Below are 23,392 nucleotides of genomic sequence, written 5' to 3'. Positions count from 1 at the left end.
TTGCAGGATGCAAAGATTAATTTGTTTAAATAGCAGAATCATCAAAATTATCAATTTAAACAAACTCGCCGGTAGAGCGCACAGTGTTAGATCAGTATGGCTTCCCTTGTTTAAGGTCAAATCGATTATCAAAATAATCAATTATCCAAACAAAATACTGCCGGCCTGACTCATTCGGATAATCGAGGTTCCTCTGTATATTACTTCACTTTCTCAGCAGTCCCATTTCTGCTCCTACTCAGCGTGTGCTCCACTGATTCACAAGGTAAGTTTTTAAATCAGTGACTCACCTTCCTGTCAGCTCCCTGGTCGATGCTCCCGCTCTTCCTGCTGCTGAAATGAAAATTCTGTACCATGTATATTCATTGTGAGACTAATCCCAGGAAAAGGTTTTGAAGGAACATAAATAAGCTACTGGGTTCAAGCAAGATTATCATCAGAACTGGTTCAGAACTATGCTGAAATACATAAACTCCTACATCAAAAATGAGTAGCCTTAGTTGGGGAACACTTCAAGGTTGCAAATCAAAAAGGCAGCACTCCAACAGCTCAAGGTTGATGCCCAAATACAAATCTGGAAGATAAGGAACATGTGGTGGGAAGAGAAAAGATGAAAGATGCAAAATTCTGCTGTTCAAAAAGGCCTACATGGCTTTAATGAAGCCACCATTTGTAAACCAAGGTCAAGTGAACAAAATTCCTTTCACTCACATTACAATGTTTCCCATCTCAAAGATGACAATGCTGGGGGGAAAAAAATGATAAAGAATGCTTTGTGAACTCTTTGTGGCAGCTGACATTTTTTAGGTTATGTTCTGTTATCGAATCCATGGCTGAACTATCATCTATGAGAGAGCTACAGAAACTAAGGAAATCTACCCAGAGACACAATTTAGGTTCAGTCCTGTCAGAGGAGATTCAAACCTGGTCTTTGCTGCTGACAAATCCAAGAAAAGTATCAAAACCTCCAACAGGAACTCTTCACTGCATTTGTCTACCTAATCAAAGTCCAACTCGGTACATCACAAGGCTCTGGGGATTATGTTCCAAAGATTTCAATCTCCACGAAATTCTATCACTGTCCTGCGACTGGATCATCATGAAACAACGGGCAATGTCTACAGAACGAAATCTTAAATAAATACTTTAAAATCTGGACAAACGTCAAGCACCGGGTGACAGCCTCCAATAATAACTTACAATCTACCTGACAGTGACTATCCACCTCAAAGAATATGGATTACAGCAGTTCACAAATTGTTAACTCACCATCTTCTCAACAGCAATTGGGATGAGCAAAAAAATACTTGCCTAAGCAGTAATGTCCATATCCTATGAACTGAACAATGAAAGGCTCACTTGACAGTGAATCAACTTGAAAGGTAATGAAACCAGTCTTGAGAATATTAAAATGAGCTATATTTCAGTAGCAATTCTGAGTAGCACACCAGAGAGAAGGAGAAATTAATTTCTAACAAGAACATTCTATTCCGGTTTCTACATCAAGTCAACAATTCCCTGTGAAAAAGCAAATTAGGGAAATAACCACCCAGCAAGAAGTTAAAGATGTTTTATAAACTTTGTCATTGTTAAGGACACCAATCAACTATGGTGTTACGTTAGATTAGATTACTTACAGTAAGAAAGACAGGTCCTTCGGCCCAAAAAGTCCACACTGACCCTCCAAAGAGCAACCCACCCATACCCATTCCCCTACATTTACCCGTTCACCTATCACTACGGGCAATTTAGCATGGCCAATTCACCTATCCTGCATATTTTTGGACTGTGGGAGAAAACCGGAGCACCCGGAAGAAACTCACGTAGACACGGGGAGAATGTGCAAACTCCACAGAGTCAGTCGCCCGAGGCTGGAATCGAACCTGGGTCCCTGGCACTGTGAGGCAGCAGTGCTGACCACTGAGCCACCGTGCCGCCCGAAATTTTTTTTTAACCCTCTTTATTAACAAATAAAATCTTTCCTTTCGCTCAGGAAAACCTTGTAATGAGCTCCGGCATTTTAACCTTATAACATTTTAATTGAAATGTTTGCAAAAGGGAAATGAAAGGGTTAAAAAGAGAGCCAAATCACCCTTTCTCATCTTGTCACAACAATGTTTACAAAGCAATCCTCAAATTAACCCACACTTCTTCAGCCAAATATTCCACTCTTCATATATGCTGAAGGACAGATTCTGGAATATGTTGAGCAGTCTCCATGATGTTGAAGCTACTGTTGGTGAGAACATACAACACTGGATCAGCTGCATCAGCTCAGCATTCTGCAAACTATAGCAAGTGTTTTAACAAGACCTCCACATGTCTAGAAATGTCTAAGTGTATAGATCAGCTGTTGTCACCACACTCCTATATTGCAGTCAGGGCTGGACTGTGTCCCAGTGAAAAAACATTGAAGAGAAATTCCAGCAGCAATACACTGCCACATTCTCTGCATTCAATAGGAATGCTGTCAAACAAACACTCGTGTCCTTCTTAAAGCCAGCTCCACAAGCACTCAAGCAAAAATCTAGCCAAATCAACTTCAACAGACTGGCCAGTTCTGGATGGCCAAAAATCACCTTCTGCTGCCAGGTCGTGTTTCCTCAACTCTCAAATAGCCAAACTTTCAAGGGAGAATAAAGAAATAAGGGCACTCTGAAACTCTCCTTGAAGCATGAAAACTTTGGCATGAATGACTGGAAGGAGCTTGCTATCCATCATTCAGACTGGCAACAGTATATCTAAATTACATCACACTTTGGAGTCGCAATGTCGTATTGATAATTGGCAGCATAGAAGGAAAGAAAAGGAAGCAAATCCTGCACATTGGATCGCACTACCTCATGGAGGAGCGTCCTGTGCTGCTTGTCCAAAGATATGAAGTTCAAGAATTAGTCTGTTCAATCAGAACAGCCTACTGCAGAAACTGGCAACCTGGAGTGAACTCCATTTGGAAATCAAGGGTCAACTGATGACGACTTCCCCTTGTCCTGGTATGTTTGAAATCTAAAATGGTTCTTAGGAATGATATTTCCTATTTGACTTAATATCATGCATTCCTCTGAAGTAGGTGTTATTAATCTCCTTTTTAAATTGAAAAGTCCAAAATGTTAAAAAAACACTTTTTCTCACATGTCTCAATGATGATGCAGCTACTCTGTATCAATTTTAGGTCTTGTACTAACTTACTTAAATTTAATTTCCTCCAATTCGGTCTTTTATCAATTTTATCTAGATCCTTCTATAACCCATTGTTACATCAATTGACTTGATACCACTTGAGTGGAAATGCCCTGCTCTTTTCCAGTTGCTAGTGAAAGCTCTAATGAAGGAAAATAGCTGCTGTGCTAGTTAGTTCTTCTTTACCAAAAACCCAAAGGCAGTACAGTGAAGCTCCTGAATTATTTATAATCATCAAAAAACACAACACCAGGAACAAAAGAGCATTCTGTCAGGGCTGTACATGTTGTGGTGCAATAAAGGTCTTGCCATCAATGCCAGACATGCAGTACAACGGAGGCATTTGCCCACCTCCTTGGAAACATCTAACTGAAATTCACTCTGGGCATTGGCAGTGTTGTTGAGATATAGTTTAAAAAAATGCAAAAAGCATACTCATGTTTAAAAATAATGCATATAAGTAACTAATCATCCAATTATATTAGTTATTTCAGCTGAGTGTCAAAAAGGGTGACACAATGAACAGCAATTTCATTATCAATATAGTTGTCAACAGTGTAATTGGCCTCTTTTATGTAAACATCCAACAGCTGCTACAGAGATCCACTGCAAAGTAGAGACTTGCATAGGATTTGATTTCCACTCTCCCAAGACACAGCAGTTTTACATGAATCACACTTTGCAACGGCATATCGCTCATATCAATTTTCAGATATTCAAAAGGGATATAAATCAACCACTGAATACAAGAAATAAAATTATGTTTAAATACTTTAAGCATCACTATTGTGTCATTTTCAAGAATGATTTCCTAAAGTAAATGGACATTATTGAAGAACAATTCCAGTAGGTTTTCAATGTTATGATGCACACTTTCAACCTGATATTTGATATGCAGTCAATGGAACTTCCTACGAACCACGTTTTTATTATATTATCATCAACTTGCTTTATTCATTTTAAAAATCACACCATGCAAAAAATGACCACTTTTAGACACCACAATAAAATGGCAATAAAGTCAGTTCTGCTAGAATGCATGTTTTTTCAACATGAATTGGCCATAACGCCATTGAAGAATATAGAACATTATTTGTAGAACATAAACTTTCCTCACTTGTATTGGCTATTACGCGATTCCACATTGGTTTAAATGGTGCTGCTATTATGCGATTTTCTTATAATGCGGGATTGCACAGGAACGGAATTATTATGTTATATCAGAACAGACTGTAACCACATTTAATGAAGAGGATGGGCCCATGGATAACTGACAACTTAAGGAATGTGGAGATAATGGGACATGACATCAGTTAATGTTAATCCCCCCTTAAGAATCAATTAGAAATTAGTTTAAGGGAAGCATGATCAATCAGCAACAATCTTCACCAAGCAGAGGCCAATCAGGATGTCACTGATAATACTGTCGGTTGTAGCTTCAAAAGAGTGACCAGTGCACGCAAAAAATTTAAAGTTATCCCACTTCCAGCTCGAAGTGGAAGGGGCATTGGAAAGAGATCAAAAGATCGGGCGCCAACCTGCATCCTAAACTGAACCAGAAAACAAAAGTTGTAATATGTCCATCGCTACCCTGCTTTAAGAAGTGTTATCTGTAATATAAGTAAACTGTAATATAAGTAAGATACTGCACTAGATTGTCTCCTGTTGCCTTATTGGCTAAAATCTCAAATGACCAATGTAATATTGGAATTTAAGCTTAACTTATACAATCCCTAACTTTTGCATGGTCTCCCAAAATCTAAAACAAGATTAGCATGAATCATTTCATAATAAGGAAACAAAAGGTACATATAATGGGACACAAAAGATCATCAGAAGTGTGTAGTCATCAGCCTCTGCCTACGATGAGAAAGCAATTGCTGTTATCCTACTATTCCACAGCAATATGGACGATTACTATTAAACCAGAAATAAGAATGGTGCTCAATCGATGAGTGAAAAAGGATAACGAAATTATCCCTGAACGTCAGCAAAAGAACTGATCATTGACTTCAGGAAGAAAGGAGGAGGACATGTCCCTATCTACAGAGGAACCTCGATTATCGCGATGATTTGCTAAACTATGTTATCCGGCATTTGGTTATCTGGAATTCGATTATTTGAATGAAATACTCCCTGCCCGTGTCCTTTGGATAATCAAGGTTCCTCTGTACATCAATGGAGTTAAGTGGAGAGGGTCGAGAGCATCAAGTTCCGAGAGTGATGATAACCAACAATCTGTTTTGATCATCTCATGTAGATGTAACACCAAGAAGGCACAACAATGCATCTTCTTCCTCAGGAGACCTAGGAAATTTGCGTGCATAATGACCCTCACCAATGTTTACAGATGCATCACAGAAAGCATTTCATTTAGATATATAATGGCTTGGTCTGGAAACTTGAATGCCTAGGACCAGAAGAAACCATGGAAAGTTGTGAACTAAGCCCAGACCATCACGAAGCCATCCATACTTCTCATTGTCATGTAAAGCCAATCAACATCATTAAAGACCCCCCCATCTCAATAATACTCTTCCATGTAGCAGAAGATACAGAAGCTTAAACACATGTACCAAATGGTTCAAGAATAGCTTCTTCCCTGCTACTAAATGGACCTCTCGAAGATCAAATCTACAAGGTGATTGTGCTTTTGTGTATGTCCTTGTAGCCTTGTGTGCCCCATGCTCTCTAAACACCCTACAATCTGTATGTCCTTGTATGTTATGATATGCCTGTACTACATGCAAAACAAAATGTTTCACTGTATTTAGCCACGTGACAACAATAAGTCAAATCAAAATATGAAAACAATACATTATTAATATAAACCCATTCTGGAAATTGGGTTTCATAAAGCAAGAAAATTGTTGGAGTCAGGTTAAGGTTTGAGAGAACTGGTGAAAAATTTTGTTCTGCAGTTGAATTGTGCAATGAAAACATACAATTTCTGTTTGATATCCAAAATATACAGATCATTAAAGTCGGTCTTGTGAATATCAATATCATTTTCCACTACTATAAGCCAACTGATTGCTAGTTAATACTAGACAAGTCATATAACAGAATGAAACCCGGATGTATTTTATTTTAAATTTAAAGTGGTGGTCAATCACTGAAAACAGACAGACAAGGTGGCAGATTTTCTTTAATAATAAAATATAAAAGTTCATTAAAAGCTAAATAAAAAATGAAATTTTAAAGATCTTAAAACATACAGGTTAACAAATTCTCATTACCTAATCACTTCACAGTGATTCAAATTTAGAAAATTATCCTTCTACATTAAATCTTTATGTTCAACTTAACTGCTTCACCCCAGTTCTTTCCTTTATTCATGGAAGTGAAATCTTTGACTTTGACTTTGTCAATAATCAATATTCTGAAGATTCTGAAACAAAATGCTGCAGGTATGGAAGTTTCATAAGCTAAACTTGTACATCAAGATAAATGGATTTTCCTTGCACTGTCCTATATGCTTTTCCAAAAAAAACCTATATTTATATTCAGATCTCCTCCAAAACTGCCCTAAAAGTTTTCCATCTCTGGCTATTAAACTAAATTGAAATCAATCCTGGATTATTCTAAACCAAAGGCAACTAATGCTTTTCAATGGTTATTCCGCCATAAATGCCACAGCATAAACAACCTTCCATAAACACTTTGGGTGTTTGCAACCACCTGCTCTCTGCAATAAGGTGTGATTCTGATACAATTCTCTAACCTGTCTTTTTTACCCTTCCCAAAAAGGAACCAACAAGCACATGCCGCTAGTTTGAAATACAAACTTGAAAAATGATATGCAAACTACACCTTTCATCACACCATTAATCCTTTGACTAATTATCAAGCATTGTTATCACACAGTTGATGAACACAGAAGAGAGTAAATATTGTCACAATTACTGTTATTATTATATGCTTTTTAAATAGTTTATTTTGTAAAATTATTACATTAATGTAATCCTGAAGATGCTCATTTTTGCTGTAAAACAGTCTCAAAGCCATTCTTCTGTGTGATCCTTGACAATGAGTATTAGAAGGCCCTTAATCATGTGGTTGAAAAATGAAAACCTATGTTTACATACATGCACTTGCCAGCATGGGTCACTGAATAGTAATCAAGAGCAGGAGTTCTGGCAGTCATTTCCTACATCATGACACATGAATTAAGAAGCTTTATAGTATTTTACAAACACTCCAGTAGAGGTCAACTATTACAGCGTCAACAAGGATGCAAACCTGAAATATTCTTGGTACAATTATCTCAGTTCCATCCTGCACAATGCCATTACCAAAATGAGTCATCTGGGGAAATATATGTGCTGAGTTACAAAGCTTTAGTAAATGAAGCTGAATTAGATGATGTAGATACCCAGCTAATAAAATCTAACATACATTTTATTTGGGAAAAGATTCCTCATCTAGGGGAGTCCAAGTTGAGAAATAATACAAACTGAATATTTTGTTCACCAATCTTAAACCTAAATTTAAATCCGAGACCATCAACATGATGACTACTAATAATAAAATCATCAAAAAAAACTTCCTGTTGATGAACAAACACAGAAAATTGAATGAGGTTCAATATGGAATAACACCATCTAAAACAAATTCAATTCCAAATGTGTGCTGAAAAAATGCAGTGTGAAAGAAAAAGGGTTTCAAGTCCATTTTTATACAACTGATAAATCTGCATGAAAACAAAACCTTCATAACTCATATCTAAAGTAATCAAAATGCAGTAAATACTGAATAATTTCCTGGATATTCATTGCTGATAATCACAATTTAATTCTACATGTTTGAATTATATGAATGCCTGGCAAAAACAAAATACATTACACCATGGACCTCCCCGCTCCACATTCCTGAAGAAGGGCTTATGTTTCAAACATCGAATCGCCTGCTCCTCAGATGCTCCCTGACTTGCTGTGCTTTTCCAGCACTACCCTTTTTGATCCTGTTCCAGATTAATGCTTGGAAGCAATTTTAAGGGTACGGCCTTCACTTTGCTGTTTTGTAACTTCCTCTGAAATTGGCAACGAGGATACTGTCGTGTAATCACTTTCAGACAACTACTTCATAATTAAAAACCTTTCAATTTTAATCTACTAAATATCAAATTGTTGGACTAGCAGATGACAATCCTTTACCTTCATTTGCTTCAGCGTGTCTGAACTTGATGTTAATGCTGCAACTTGGGCTTCAATGTTTTCAAAATCCTTGAGCAATTGACGATTACGAAGTTGAGCTTTTCTCTCACGTTCACACAATTCTCTCAAGTAACTTTTCAACCTGGCTCTTTTTAGCCTGGAATTAAGAAAAAGAAACAAGAGTTTTCTTTCATAATGCTGAAAATGCATTTCACAGGAACTCAGAAATAGGAAAAATTAGGCTTACTTAACATCTGATAATGGCAAGTCAAATCAATACAATTTTAAAATAATAATTCAGGTCACAGCACAAGTGGAAAAAAATGATAGCAACATTAATGCAAGGAAGTATATCAATAAACAATAATGACACATTTTGATATAAGCCCACTTATGCATGTTTGGTCTGTGGTCAGCAATTCAAAATTTCACTGATCATTTATTTTTCCCTGCATTTCCTGAAGATGCTCATCTTTCAGAAATGCAGTTCCATATGCAATAGCCTGTGGCTTCTTCATGTAAATGCCTCAGTAATAAAAGCTACACACTTTGGTTCTGGTGTCAAATAGCAGATTTCTAGAGCAGCATTCATAAATTCCACAAAGCTTTTGCTGGAACAGACCATGATATCTTGAGAATTGCCTCATTTGACATCTGTGATAATTTCCTAGCCTGAACTGGGCCAATCTTTGAAAACTCATATGGGACAATAACACACTAAATGTAACACAGGGCTGCAACTCTTATCTGAAGGGATAGATTAGCTGTTAAAAACGAATGAGACACAGGCACAGGAGGAGTACATCAACTCAATTTTTAGAAACATATTTAGAGGTCCTCTTTGAAGGAGGTTTCATTGCTTAACATTCCAGGGTTACTTCTCTAGAATTGTTGTATTAGATGGATTTAATTGAAAACTAAGTCCCTAAACATGAAGAACCTCTGGAAATCTGCCGTGGTCATGCCAACCAGTACTGTGGCAGATCAGGTAGGTGGACCCAAACTGTTTGCTCCCTTCTTGTTATGCTGTGACAGATGTTGCGCTTTAACTCTTAGGAAACATGTATTTGGCAAATTAACTTCAGTATAGACAAATGTATCACAGGAAGAGTCAAGAAGCCACAGACTCTGAAAAGCAAAAGTTTAATTGGAATAAAGGAAAGATCTTGGCTCCTACTACGTTTGCTAGAAGTAGCAAATTAGTTGAAGAATGCATAAACGAGCGATTATGTTGCATAGAATATTGATTAGATTACACTTCAAGTTAGTACATAGTTCTGGCATCTTTAATATGAAAGGGATATAGAGAAAACAATACTTACATCCACCGACTTGACTTCTTACATTTCAAAAGATTCTGTTCCAGCTCTAGTCTTTGTTGCTCACTAAAGAAAAAAATTTAAGAATGTTTTTGAAAGAATTCACAAACAACTTAAGCGATTTGCAGATGAGGAAACTGTCAGTCATTACAAATTGGTGCATTTTCCATGGCAAAAATCTTTATTCAAAGTCCATGTGGCAACCAATCTGCACTTTCCTCTCATACAGTGTCATTTCTTTTTTCCCTTTACATTATCCTGATGAGTGAAAGATGAAAATACTCACTTTTAAAATACATTCAAGGCTTATTATCAAGGAAAAAAAACTAATTTGATGTCAACTGAATGCTTTTAAAGTTGATCCAGTCAACACAATCTCTGTAATTGTATATTTTTATTCAGTCACAGAATGCAGGCATCATTGGCAAGGCCAGCATTGGCTACCCATTTCTAATTGCCTTTGAGATGGTAGTGGTGAACCACCAAGTATTGTGCAATTACACAATTTATGAAATAAATTAATATACAAAACAAATTAAATTTTAGTTTTACACTTTTGATGTTATTACAGATGGAATCAACTACTTATAAACATGTGAATGCCAAGGTATTGAAGAAAAATCAAGAACAGCACATAGTATAAAAGAATAGCTACGTTTTTCCAATACCATAGCTTACTATGTAAAATCATGCGCACTGAAAGATTTCAATAAAGTTCCAGGGCACAGAATCTATTCCAGCCTTGGGTATCTGTGTGTGGAGTTTGCATGTTCTCCCCAATTCTGTGTGGGCTTCTGCCCGGTGCTCCGGTTTCCTCCCGCTGTCCAAAGATGTGCAGTTATGTCGATCAGCCGTGATACATGTGGGGTTATGGGGACAGTTTTCAGGTTTTTAAAAGCTTATGTTACACAGTGAAACCATACTACACAATTCTTGGAGGATTGTGCTTTTTTTTTCTGTGTTCACAACTGACAATCACAACTTCATTACCTGCTATAATCCAATGGGACAACCGCATACATTAGTTCACTCAAAACATGTATACCAAATTTACTTTTGTCCTGTGTTTCATGCATGCTCCCACCAAATCAATACCGGACAAAACTTCAGCAGCATTAGACATTATCTGTTTTAATGAGAATTTGATGGAAGAACAAAAATGAATGAACATTTAAATCTGAAAGTGAGACTATTTTCAAAAATTTGAATCCTAAATAGCTTTTATTATTATAAAACTGGTTTATTTGCGACAGTATTGTTCACAATACATTACAGGGAATAGAATTGTAGATTTCGCATTATATCGTGTAAATTATTATTCTGTGGCTGAGAGGCAGCTGTGTTTAATGTGTGTCTCTTTTATGTTACAAGGTTAAATTGCTGTGCATTCTTATACGCTAAAATTATTGGTAACATTTCCCACCTGAGTCAGAAATTCAGAAAGTTCAAATCCCACATCAATTCTTGAGCATGTTATTTAGGTTGACATTTCAGAGCGGTAGTTAGAACAAATTGCATTATATTAACCTAAATTTTACTGTAAACAAGAGAATATCTTTCATCATTCACCTTGCTTACAGTTGTCCACAAATTTTGTGCTGTTAGCAATGGAGATTTATACTCATTCATCACCAATTTGTTGCCCATTGCAATAGACTATAGTGTGTGAGAACAAGAAAAATATCAGCGGGCCCTTCAACCAAATTGAATGATCTCAACAAATACAGACTGCTTAGCCAAAAATACAACTTGCATTTAAATCATTGTACGTGAAACAAATAAAAGCTTTGACATAGACATGAAATCAAGGGAAAGATGAAAATGGCCAAAGCAGAAAACAACTATTAAAATAAATATTTTTAAAGATCATCGACACTAACTTTTTGGACTGAGTGAATCTCTGCAACTTTCAACAGAACAAGTCCTAATATTTTTATAATCTTTTGTGTTTTAAGTGATTAGAAATCATCATAAATTCACCACAGTGATCTCTATGCTGGTTCTATCAGTAAAGACTATAATAGGTCAGCAGGGTGAAGAAGGGTACATCATTGATTGCAACTTCTATTTTTATGTGAAATTATAATATTCCATGGCATCGTGTGAAGGAAAGACGCCCCCGGTATCCTGACTCAACATCTTTCCTTCAGTCAGTGCTACCAAAAAGACATATTAGCAAATGATTGATCAGATCTGCTATTTGTAGGGCACAAGTATGAAGAAACTGGCTACAAGCACTTTTTCCTGCATAATTATTTTTAAAGTAAGCCTTTTCAGATGGCTTTAAAAGGTAACATAATTTCATATTAAGGCAACATCTCTCTTATTTTCTTCCTTAAATGCTTAAGCAAGTCTTTACAGGAATAAAAGAACAGTGTGAAATTACCAAGAATCTTTCTTTGATTGTTTTCTAATAGTGATACTTTGTACAACAAAGTATAATAAGTACAACTGAACACTAGATGTGTGTGATGATCTGCATGCACAGATTATGTATTTTAATTTGAGGTAAAATTATTCTTACACTCCACTGGTATTTAGTCTATGTTGTGGTTCTGTTTGCCGAGCTGGGAAATTGCGTTGCAGATGTTTCGTCCCCTGTCTAAGTGACATGCTCAGTGCTTGGGAGCCTCCTGTGAAGCGCTTCTGTGATGTTTCCTCCGATATTTATAGTGCTTTGTATCTGCCGCTTCCGGTTGTCAGTTCCAGCTGTCTGCTGCAGTGGCCAGTATATTGGGTCCAGGTCTATGTGCTTATTGATTGAATCTGTGGTTGAGTGCCATGCCTCTAGGAATTCCCTGGCTGTTCTCTGGCTTGTCCTATAATAGTTGTGTTGTCCCAGTCAAACTCATGTTGCTTGTCATCTGAGTGTGTGGCTACTAAGGATAGCTGGTCATGTCGCTTCGTGGCTAGTTGGTGTTCATGGATGCGGATCGTTAGCTGTCTTCCTGTTTGTCCTATGTAGTGTTTTATGCAGTCCTTGCACGGGATTTGGTACACTACATTGGTTTTGCTCATACTGGATATCGGGTCCTTCGTCCTGGTGAGTTGTTGTCTGAGAGTGGCTGTTGGCTTGTGTGCTGTTATGAGTCCTAGTGGTCGCAGTGGTCTGGCTGTCAGTTCAGAAATGTTTTTATGTATGGTGGTGTGGTTAGTCCTTTGGGTTGTGGCATGTCCTCATTCTGTGGTCTTTCCCTTAGGCATCTGCTGATGAAATTGCGGGGATATCCGTTTTTGGCGAAAACATTGTATAGGTGTTCTTCTTCTCTTTTTGTAGTTCTAGTGTACTGCAGTGTGTTGTGGCCCTTTTAAGACCATAAGACCTTAAGACATAGCAGTGGAAGTAAGGCCATTCAGCCCATCGAGTCCACTCTGCCATTCAATCATGGCTGATGGGCATTTCAACTCCACTTACCAGCGCTCTCTCCATAGCCCTTAATTCCTCGAGACAACAAGAATCTAACAATCTCTGAACAGTGTCTTGATGCAACTTCTTTTGTGTGTTGGGGTGGTTGCTTTCGTAGTTTAGGACTTGGTCTGTGTGTGTGGCTTTCCTGTATTTGTGGTGAATTCTCCGTTCGGTGTTCTTGATACCATCACGTCTAGGTATGGGAGTTGGTTGTCCTTTTCTTCCTCTGTAGTGAATCGGATTCCTGTGAGTGTGGCGTTGATGATCCGGTGTGTGTTCTCTATTTCTGTGTTTTTAATGATTACAAAGGTATCATCTACATATCTGACCCAGAGTTTGGGTTGAATTTGCAGTAAGACTGTTTGTTCTAACCTTTGCATAGCCGCTTCTGCTATGGGTCCAGAGATGGGTGAGCCCATGGGTGTGCCGTTGATTTGTTCATATATTTGGTTGTTGAATGTGAAGTGTGTTGTGAGGCACAGGTCCAGTAGTTTGAGTATGCAGTCTTTGTTGATAGGTTTCCTGTCTTGTTGTCTGTTCTATATGTCCAGCAGGTTGGCTATTGTTTCTCTGGCTAGGGTTTTGTCGATAGAGGTGAACATTGCCGTTACATGGAATGAGACATAGTTTCTTCCTTGTCTATGTGTATATTTCTGATGATGTCCAAGAATTTCTGTGTTGACTGTCTGGATCCGCAGATCAGGTGTTTCAGTTTCTGCTGCAGTTCTTTAGCCAGTTTGTGTGATGGTGTCCCTGGTAGTGATACTATGGGTCTGAGTGGGATGTCTGGTTTGTGCACTTTAGGTAGTCCATTCAATCTGGGGGTGTTGTTGCTTTCAGGTTTCATTCTCTGTAGGTCAAACCTGGTTATCTGTCCTTTTTTTGTAGGTTCCTCAGTGTGTTGTTTATCCTATTGGTGAGCTGTGGGGGTGGGGTCAAACTCTTTTGGTAGGTGTTGGTAGTTGTTGCACTTTCTGGATGTACTCTGCTTTGTCCAGGATGGCCGTCATTCTGCCTTTGCCTGCTGGTAGTATGATTATGTTCTTATCGTTTCTTAGTGCTTTTAGTGCTTCCCTCTCCTTGGGGTTGAGGTTATGTGTTTGTCTTTTCCTTGTTATCAGGGGTACAATACTTTGTCTCACTGTTTGTTGTGTCTCATCTGTCAGTCCATTGTTTCTGAGTGTGCATTTTAATGCTGCTAGGAAGTCTGCTGTCTTGGCGTCCCTGTGGTTGTAGTTGAGTCCCTTGGCCAGTATTGTTCTTTCTGTGTCTGTGAGCTGTCTGTGGGAGAGGTTTCTAACTCAGGAGTGTGTTGTGGTGTCCTCTCTGTTGTGTGTTAGTTTGGCCATTTTTTCTTTTAGTGCCATTTTTCTGTGGTGTGTGGTCCTATTCTGTACTATGGTGATGGCTTGTTCTATGGTCTGGGCCTATTCCTGATTGGTGGTTTTTGAAATTAACGATTTTTGGCGTGCAATTTATTATCTACATTTGTGTAGTCTGTTGTGCGCGTCTGTAATCATTACCCGGATCATGCTGAATCCGTTCTGTCTGGCTGTGTCCCTGGCTTGTGGGTTGTTGACTGGTGGTCTGTATCTGACACATGGTGGAAGGATTTGATTCTTACGGCATTCATGGAGGAACCAGAGTTGTTCATATGTGGCGCTTAGGTGGGTGGCACAGGATTCCCATTTCCTGGCTTGCCTTAGCATCTCTCACCCATAGGTGTTCAAAGTTTGGAAGTAGATTTGTAGCTCAGGTGCTCGTTATTGTGGTTCTGTTCACCGAGCTGGGAATTTGTGTTGCAGACGTTTCGTCCCCTATCTAGGTGACATCCTCAGTGCTTGGAAGGCTCCTGTGAAGCACTTCTATGATGTTTCCTCCGACATTTATAGTGATTGATTTAGTCTATCAATAGTAACAGCTATTAAAAAGAAACAGATAAAATACAACGAGTTTTGAGAAGATCTGTAGCTCAGGTTGAGGTTCTGGATGTAGGTTTGCTCGCTGAGCTGGGAGGTTCATTTCCAGACATTTTGTCACCCTACTAGGTAACATCATCAATGGGCCTCAGGCGAAGCAATGTACATGAATCCTGCTTTCTATTTATATGTTTGGGTTTCTTTGGGTTGGTGATGTCATTTCCGGTGGTGATATCATTTCCTGTTCTTTTTCTCAGGAGGTGGTAGAGGGGGTGTAACTCGATGTGTTCGTTGATAGAGTTCCGGTTGGAATGCTATGCTTCTAGGAATTCTCGTGCGTGTTTCTGTTTGGCTTGTCCCAAGATGGATGTGTTATCCCAGTTGAAGTGATGTCCTTCCTCATCTGTATGTAAGGATACTAGTGAGAGTGGGTCATGTCATTTTGTGACTAGTTGATGTTCATGTATCCTGGTGGCTAGTTTTCTGCCAGTTTGTCCAATGTAGTGTCTGTTACAGTTCTTGCACATATTTTGTAGTATCTTTTTCTTTCACAAAATATTTTAAGAATAGCACTGGAAAAGCACAGATCAGGCAGCATCCAAGAAACAGGAGAATCAACGTTTCATAATCCAGAAACATCAATTCTCCTGCTCCTCAGATGCTGCCTGATCTGCTGTGTTTTTCCAGCACCACACTTTTCAACTCTGATCTCCAGTACATGCAGTCCTCACTTTCTCCTTGTAATGCAAGTAGCTGGTTTTGGCAGAAAGAATGTGCGAGATGGATTTTTAACTGGAGAATTAGACTAGCTGACTAAGCTCTCTCTTTTACATAATCTTTATTATCATCGGGCTTTCTTTAAGAAGAAACATCAGAACACCAAGAATTCAAAAGACAATTGGCGATGCTAATCTGCCCATTGTTTTCAGGGATGTGTAGGTTAGTTGCATTAGTCATGGGAAATGTAGAGAAATAGGATAGGGGAATGGGCCTGGATGGGATACTCTGAGGGTCGGTGTGGACTAATGGGCCCGAATGGCCTGTTTCACATTGTAGGGAGTCCATGATTCTAAGATAACTGCCATGTTCACTTATGCTAATGATCCAAAAATAATGATTATAATCTTACACCTTAAGCATACTAAGGACTTTTTTCATCTTCCTTTTATATTGGACACTTTTTAAATTTATACCTTTATGTATAAATGTTTGAAGTCCTATCTTCATTATTTTTCTCAGAGTAGCAGATAATAAAATTGCCTTTTCTTTCACTTTAGAAAACCATAATCGGCTTTTGCTCCTGCAGTGAAATTTAGTTAACTACATTTTAATTGGAATGAGGTACAGTTTTGTACTAAATAAGCATGCTCTGCCAGCTATTTTAACTGCTATGTGTTTCATTTCCTGCTGCCAAAACAACGTAATTGCATATTAATGCTACTGAGAGACACCTTCAAATTATTGAACAAAGACTTTTATTTCAAGAAAAGTTTATTTTTTACATTTTTCACTTGTTAAACTAAATGCTGAAGTTGAAATTAAAACTTGCATGTCTCCATTCATACTTGAAAGGAGGTACAGGTTCACAATTCTTTATCCGAAATCCAAAGATTTTCGTGAAGCTCCTTTCTCCACAATAAAGTTGTTTGGCATGCAAACAGTTAACCCAACTCCACAACCACTTGACCCACGTCACTCAGGTGTGACATAGTGGTGTGGCCCAGCACTGGTAGGCATCAATTCTGTCTCAGCACTCATAGTACTCACAGATGCGTCTGCTGTTTGGTAAGTTTTTTCATTCCACCATTAAACTGTCACTTATTCCGAAATTCGAAAACTTATGAATTCCGAAAACCAGCTGGCTCCGAGGGTTTCAGATAAAGGATTGTGTACTTGTACTGATTATCAAACATGTAAAGTCCACATGAACAACTGAACAAAAATAAGAGAATGCGGGGATAAAGATTACACATTAAACCTTACTTCAGTTTGAGCCTGAATTGTAAGTTAACTTTAGCCCACTTTTCTTGAAGATTGCAAGCTCATTGCAAAATTCAGCTGCACCTCTAGCATCAATACCTGGTACAAAATGCCACTCCTCACGTGGGTCAGGTAAATGAAATATCAGATAGGAGAGTCATCACATCCATACATAACACTGTCCTCAGCCAATGGTCCACAGTGCACTTTCAGGAGCAGTAGAATGTGGTCAAGGGCAAGAAGTCGAGAGTGTGGTGCTGAAAAGGCACAGCAGGTCAGGCAGCCTCCGAGGAGCAGGAGAATCGATGTTTCGGGCAGAAACCCTTCATCAGGAATCAGGGCTTATGCTTGAAACGTCAAGTCTCCTGCTCCTCGGATACTGCCTGACCTGCTGTGCTTTTCATGCATTACACTCTCGCCTCTGAGCTCCAGCATCTGCAGTCCTCACTATCTCCTAGTCAAGAGCAAGAAACCTAGTTAGTACTTCACCAATTCTAGAACAAAGCCATTGGCAATGTCCTTGCTGAGCAGTTAAGCTGCAATTCTTCAATTTAGCATTGAACAAGCATCAACATTAGACTACCCTAGACTGTGCAGCTCACTAAGTATACTATACATATGTTCCATGAATCTGCAGAGGACTTCTTTCAGAATTCAAGTACTATGCCTCATAAGAATCATTTATTCTTAACCAAATTCGAAGTGACCTAATCCTCCTGGAATTAAATTTGCAAAAACAATTGATTAATTAAAATATATTTAACATTGTTATTTTAATTTTGTAGTTTCCACATCAGTATTAGAATAAACAGCTTCAAAAACAGTGAAACATTGCATATTAGCATTACAGACAAATGTGAAAGGTAACTGCTGGGATCCCAAAAAAAACAAAAAGAAATCTGTGGCCCGCTTCAAGAAAAATAAATCAAAGGACCTTCCTTTTTGACTCCTGCAGGAAAGTAAACTGTGTAAATCCAAATAAAGAGAACTAACATTCATGATCCTGCTCCCCTAATTTTTCCCAATCTTCTTCAGACACGAGGATTGTATGACCCACTCTGTTATCGTTCAAATACTGCTTCAATCTGAGTAACAATATTTTGTTTTCTTGAGGCAGTCAACTGCAGTGATTATAAATATTGCCCTCAGAGAGTAAGTAGCACCATTTCAGGACAAATTATAGCTTTGAAGATAGTGGCATCAACAATTAATAGGAAGTAGTGAGGTCTGCACATGCTGGAGATCAGAGTTGAGAGTGTGTTGCTGGAAAAGCCCAGCAGGTTAGGCAGCATCCGAGGAGCAGAAAAATTGATGTTTCGGGCCGGAATCCTTCTTCCTGACCTGCTGTGCTTTTCCAGGAACACACTCTCAACAAATTAATAGGAAGTGCTATTGGTGGGCAATGGTACCAAAACAAGACTGGAAATAGTGGTTAAGTGGAACTTGATGAAATTAAAACAGGTCCATATAAAGAAAATTTGAGCTCCAAAATGATGAACTGTTATAATGGATTGCTGAGTTTGAGGCGTAATTAAGTGGTATCTTCATATGTCATGCGCTGTTCAATTACAATACTTTTGGAGAATGTTGATGTGATGTGAAACCACTGAGGGAAAATAAACTTTTTTTTTAAATTTTCAAGATACCTGCTCGCCCCAATATGATGGATAAGTGAGCATTCTTGAAAGGGAGATGGGAGTGAAGACAAAATTACTGAAATTGTGCAAATATTCTATATCATTCAACTGTTAATGATGGATCAAGTTTCTTTCTTTATGAATTGAAAACCCAAAGATGCGGCAATACTCAGCAGGTCACGCCGCATCAGTAGAAAGAAAATAGATTTAAAGTTTCAGGTCTGCACCTTTTCGTCCAGAATCCCTACAGTGTGGTAACAGGCCATTCGGCCCAACGAATCCATACTGACCCCCCAGACCCACACCCTCTCCATAACCCTGCATTTCCCATAGCTATAAAACCTCACCTACAGATCCCTGGATACTATGGAAATTTTATTATGGCAATCTATCTAACCTGCACATCTTTGGATTGTGGAAGGAAACTGGAACACCCGGGGAAACCCACGCAGACAAGGTGAGCATGTGCAAATTCCCCACTGACAGACACCTGAGGAATTGAACCCAGGTTCCTGGTGCTGTGAGGAAGCAGTTGAGCCACCATGCCACCCTATCAAATAGTTTCGACAAAAGGTCACTGATCTGAAGTATTAACTGTGCTATTCTCACCTCAGGTACTTTCTAAACCTAGTTTTTACAGCAACTTTTGACTTTCTTTCATATCTTTTACATTACTTTGCCTCTGATAGACTGGTTTACAAGGTTAGATCACATAGAAAACAGGGAGAACTAGCTTGAAGGTAGAAGACGGAGGGTGGTGATAGAGGGTTGATTTTCAGACTGAAGGCCTGTGACCAGTAGTGTGCCACCAGGATTGGTGCTAGGTCCACTGCTTTTCATCATTTATTGGATGTGAACACAGGTGGTAGCATTAGTAAGTTTGCAGAAGCCACCAAAATTGGAGGTGTAGTGGACAGCAAAGAAGCTTCCTCAGATTTCAATGGGATCTTGATTGGATGGGCCAATGGGCTGAGGGGTGGCAGATGGGGTTTAATTTAAATAAATGAGAAGTACTGCAATTTGGAAAGGCAAATCTGGGAAGGATTTATACATTTAATGGTAAGGTCCTGGGGAATGCTGCTGAACAATGAGACCTTGGAGTACGCATTCATAATTCCTTGAAAGTGGAGTAATAGGTAAATAGGATAGTAAAGAAGGTGCTTGGTATACTTTCCTTTATTGGCCAGTGCATTGTGTATAGGAGCTGCCACTGTACAGAACACTGGTTAGGCCACTTTTGGAGTACTGTGTTCAGTTCTGAACTCCCTGTTAGAGGAAAGCTGTTGTGAAACTTGAAAGGGCTCAGAAGAGATTCACAAGGATGTTGGAGCGTTTGAGCTATAGGGAGAAGCCGAATAGGCTGGAGCTATTTTCCTGGAGCTTCGGAGGGCAAGCAGTGACCTTACAAAGGTTTATAAAATCATGAGAGGCATGGATAAGGTAAATAGACAAGGTCTTTTTCCCAGGATGGGCGAGTCCAAAACTGGAGGGCATAGGTTTCAGGTGAGGGGGGGGAAAAGATTTCCAAGGGACCTAGGCGGCAAATGTTTCACACAAAGGATGGTGTGTGTATGAAATAAGCTGCTAGAGGAAGTACTGGAGGCTGGTATAATTACAACATTTAAAAGGCATAACGGTGGGAATATGAATAGGGAGGGTTTAGAAGGATATGGGCCAAGTGCTGGCAAATGGGACTAGATTAGATTAGGATATCTGGTCACCCTGGACGAGTTGGACCGAAGGGTCTATTTCCATACTGTACGTATCTACAATTTTATGATTCTTCTTTATGGAGTCTAAGCTCTAAGTGTCAGAAAATATTTTGAAAATGTTGACCTTGTGAGAAGTACCTAAGTAAAAAAGTGCTAATTTTTGTATTCTGTTCTATCTATTCGCATATTTTAAAATATACTTTACCATGTAAATCAACTCAGAACTTTCTACCAAAAAATTTTTTAAAACTACAGCTCCAAAAAAGAATTATTTGGACTCAAAACATTAGCTTGGTTTTGCTCTCCATAGATTTTACTAGAGCTGCTACATCTCTCCAGCACTTTGTTTTTATTTGTTTTAATACATGCACAAAATTTAAATAATGTTCCCGCAGTTGAGGAAACATTGTGAAAAAGGAACATCAAAAATTATATTAAAAATCCATTTCAGTGCAACCAATATTTTTGTTCTAATTACAGTGAGAATATTATTAGGCATATTAGTACTTAGAGTGATTTTAGTTACTGGACCTTTTTTTTTGAAAATTGATCACCTTTAAATGCAGAAATGATGACTGGAATTTTTCCCACAAATGTATTCAGTAAACTGTGTTGGTGGTTACACTGAAACTATCCATACTGGCAAATTTAAAGTTAAGAAACACTTAGAACAAATAGGCATCAGAGATTGCAAACATGTGTTGCGAGAGCTGTCACTAGCTAACACCCTGAACATAAATGGCACAACTACTGAAGAATCAATCAACATTTTCCAACACTTTCCCAGGACTGAAGCTGTAATCTTAAATAATCCAGAACATTTCTGAAAGGAATTAAGTACTTGTGATTCTTAATTGGATAAAACATTTTTCTTTTCATTTTTTAATCTTTAAAAGTTGGCTACCCTATACTAGTGAAAGCATTGATAAATCCAAGAAATCAAATGTTGTGAAAAATAGCAATGTTATTTAAAATCTTACTTAGGTATGACAATTTGGTTTTATATATTTAAAGTAGACTCCATTAGAACTATTTAATAAATCTCAAATTTCTACTAAATTCAACATTCTAATTCAAGCATCCCCTCACCAGATGCAGTGCAGCAACATACACTATTCCTTCAATATCATCTTCCAAACTACAACCAACAACAGCTGGAAATTCATGGGCTACAAGTGTACAGGAATATCACCATCTACAAAGTCACTCCAAGTCCCATACCATCCTGACTTTCAAATATATTGCTGTTCTTTCACTGTCACTGGGTCACAATTCTGGAATTTCTTTCATAACAGTATTGTGGGAACATCCGCACCATAATGACTGCAATGATCTGAGGAGATGGCTCACCACCATCATTCCAAGGAGAATTCAGGACGAATAAATGCTGGCCTTGCCATTGACATCTATACTTCCAGAAATGCTAAGAATGTATCAATGTTGCAGTAATTCTACGTATAGACAGTAATTTTTGTACTAAAGGACACAGCTTTCCAAAGTGAAGATTGGGGCCTCAATTGGGAGCTGAAATTTTGTGGTCACAAGTTCTGAGGCAGCAAAGGCTGCCAGGAAGCTCTGACCAAGTTACAAACAGGCCTCAGTTTTGTCAGTTCTGACTGAGGGGTCATAGCAATTTTGAAGCCTCACAATAGGAAAACGTTTGGGAAGCACTGCCCCTGAAAAGAATGTTCCAAGACACTTCACAGGAGTGTAACCAAACAAAATCCAGTGTGAAGCCAAAGAAAGAAATATTAGGACACAAGACTAAACACTTAATCAAAGACATTGATGCTAAGGAGCTCAAAATGTGGAGTTGCCGGTGTTTGACTGGGGTGGACAAAGCCAGACAAGATGACACCAGGCTGTAGTCCAACGGGTTTGTTTGAAATCACAAGCTTTCAGAGTGCTGCTCCTTTGTCAGGTGAAGTGGAGGGAAGTGCACAGGCACAGAATTTAAGGAACTCAAAAGGCAACGCTTGGAGCCTAAATAATGGAAAACAGTACATATACATTGGTTCAACAAAGGATGTTAGACTGTGCACAAGAAGCCCAAAGTTGAAGGATTGTAGAATTCTGAGTTATGGAATTTAGGAAATTCTTAAGCACGCACATGGAAGACAGATGAGTCAGGTATCATTCATTTTGAGTGACATATAAAGCCCCATCTGGATGCAAACGTTTTCAGAGCACTTGTTGAAGTAGAGGAGTTCTGAACAGAAACTTCGAAAAGTCTGACTGTGATTTTAAAAGACACAAGCAACATTAGACCGCCCCATTTGTTTGATTACAAGCAAAACTGTACTTTTAAAAAAGTACTTGAATTTTAAAAGCCATAGGAGTTCTTGAGATGTCGCCATAAAACAAAATTTTCTCAGTCCCTCTTAGTCAAAAATGGGACCTGCGTCTGGTTGTATCTCGTTTTGAAAATCGACCCACAGCTCTTCAAGAGCAAGTGAGTTTCTGGTCCATGCTGAACCAAACGGTGCAACTGCGATTGGCTGGAAAACGCCGACGGGCGACAGATTCGATCTACTTGGCGCGGCCGCAGGTTAGCCTCCCACTCGAGCCCGAGGCTTCGCGTGAGGCCTGCGGGCACGAGGCCGCGGCCTAGCGCCGTTGAGAGGGGGAGGACGGAATTACCGTTCTTCCGAGACGATCCCGAAACCGGGAAAGGGTTGGGCGAGAGAGAGAGAAAAAACTGGAAGCTCACCTGCCGTGCAGTTCCCGCTGCAGTTCGCCCAATCTCTCCAGGAAGGCCGGATCGTGAGCCGCCATGTCCGCCACAGCCAGCACTGGCTTGCAGCGTTACCATAGCAACCGCGCCCAGTCCCATTACTCCCATCCCACCAACATGCTTCAACTGTAATAAACATTTAGCTGGTGGATTTATGTCACTGCAGTAATTGTGAATAATTAGAAAATTGTAGGATGTTCGCTGTTATTGAGAAGTGCAGCTCAAAAACAAAAGGGCGTGCTTTTAAACTACAAAAGATGGCCATCCACTCAGTTCAGAAAATGATTGCTGGATGAGATTGGTATAACTGAGCAGGAGAATTTCAATTGGATAGACAACGTAGAAG

The 23,392-nt window shown here is 38.9% G+C and overlaps 1 protein-coding gene across 1 annotated transcript in view; it reads right to left on the bottom strand.

Moving 5' to 3' along the window:
- Nucleotides 1–23,149, bottom strand: part of kiz (kizuna centrosomal protein) — a 187,200-nt gene extending 164,051 nt beyond the window's left edge. The window contains exons 1-3 of the mRNA XM_060831067.1: nt 23,023–23,149; nt 9,659–9,721; nt 8,337–8,493 (exon numbers count right to left, since the gene is read on the bottom strand). Coding sequence (XP_060687050.1) covers nt 8,337–8,493; nt 9,659–9,721; nt 23,023–23,087 — 285 coding nt within the window. The 5' untranslated portion in view covers nt 23,088–23,149. The remainder of the gene's footprint in view (nt 1–8,336; nt 8,494–9,658; nt 9,722–23,022) is intronic.
- Nucleotides 23,150–23,392: the final 243 nt, after the last annotated feature.

The sequence above is a fragment of the Hemiscyllium ocellatum genome, chromosome 10 (genome assembly GCF_020745735.1).
Source record: "Hemiscyllium ocellatum isolate sHemOce1 chromosome 10, sHemOce1.pat.X.cur, whole genome shotgun sequence".
In the NCBI taxonomy this organism is placed as follows: Eukaryota; Metazoa; Chordata; class Chondrichthyes; order Orectolobiformes; family Hemiscylliidae; genus Hemiscyllium; species Hemiscyllium ocellatum.
This window is presented reverse-complemented; position numbering and strand designations above follow the sequence as displayed.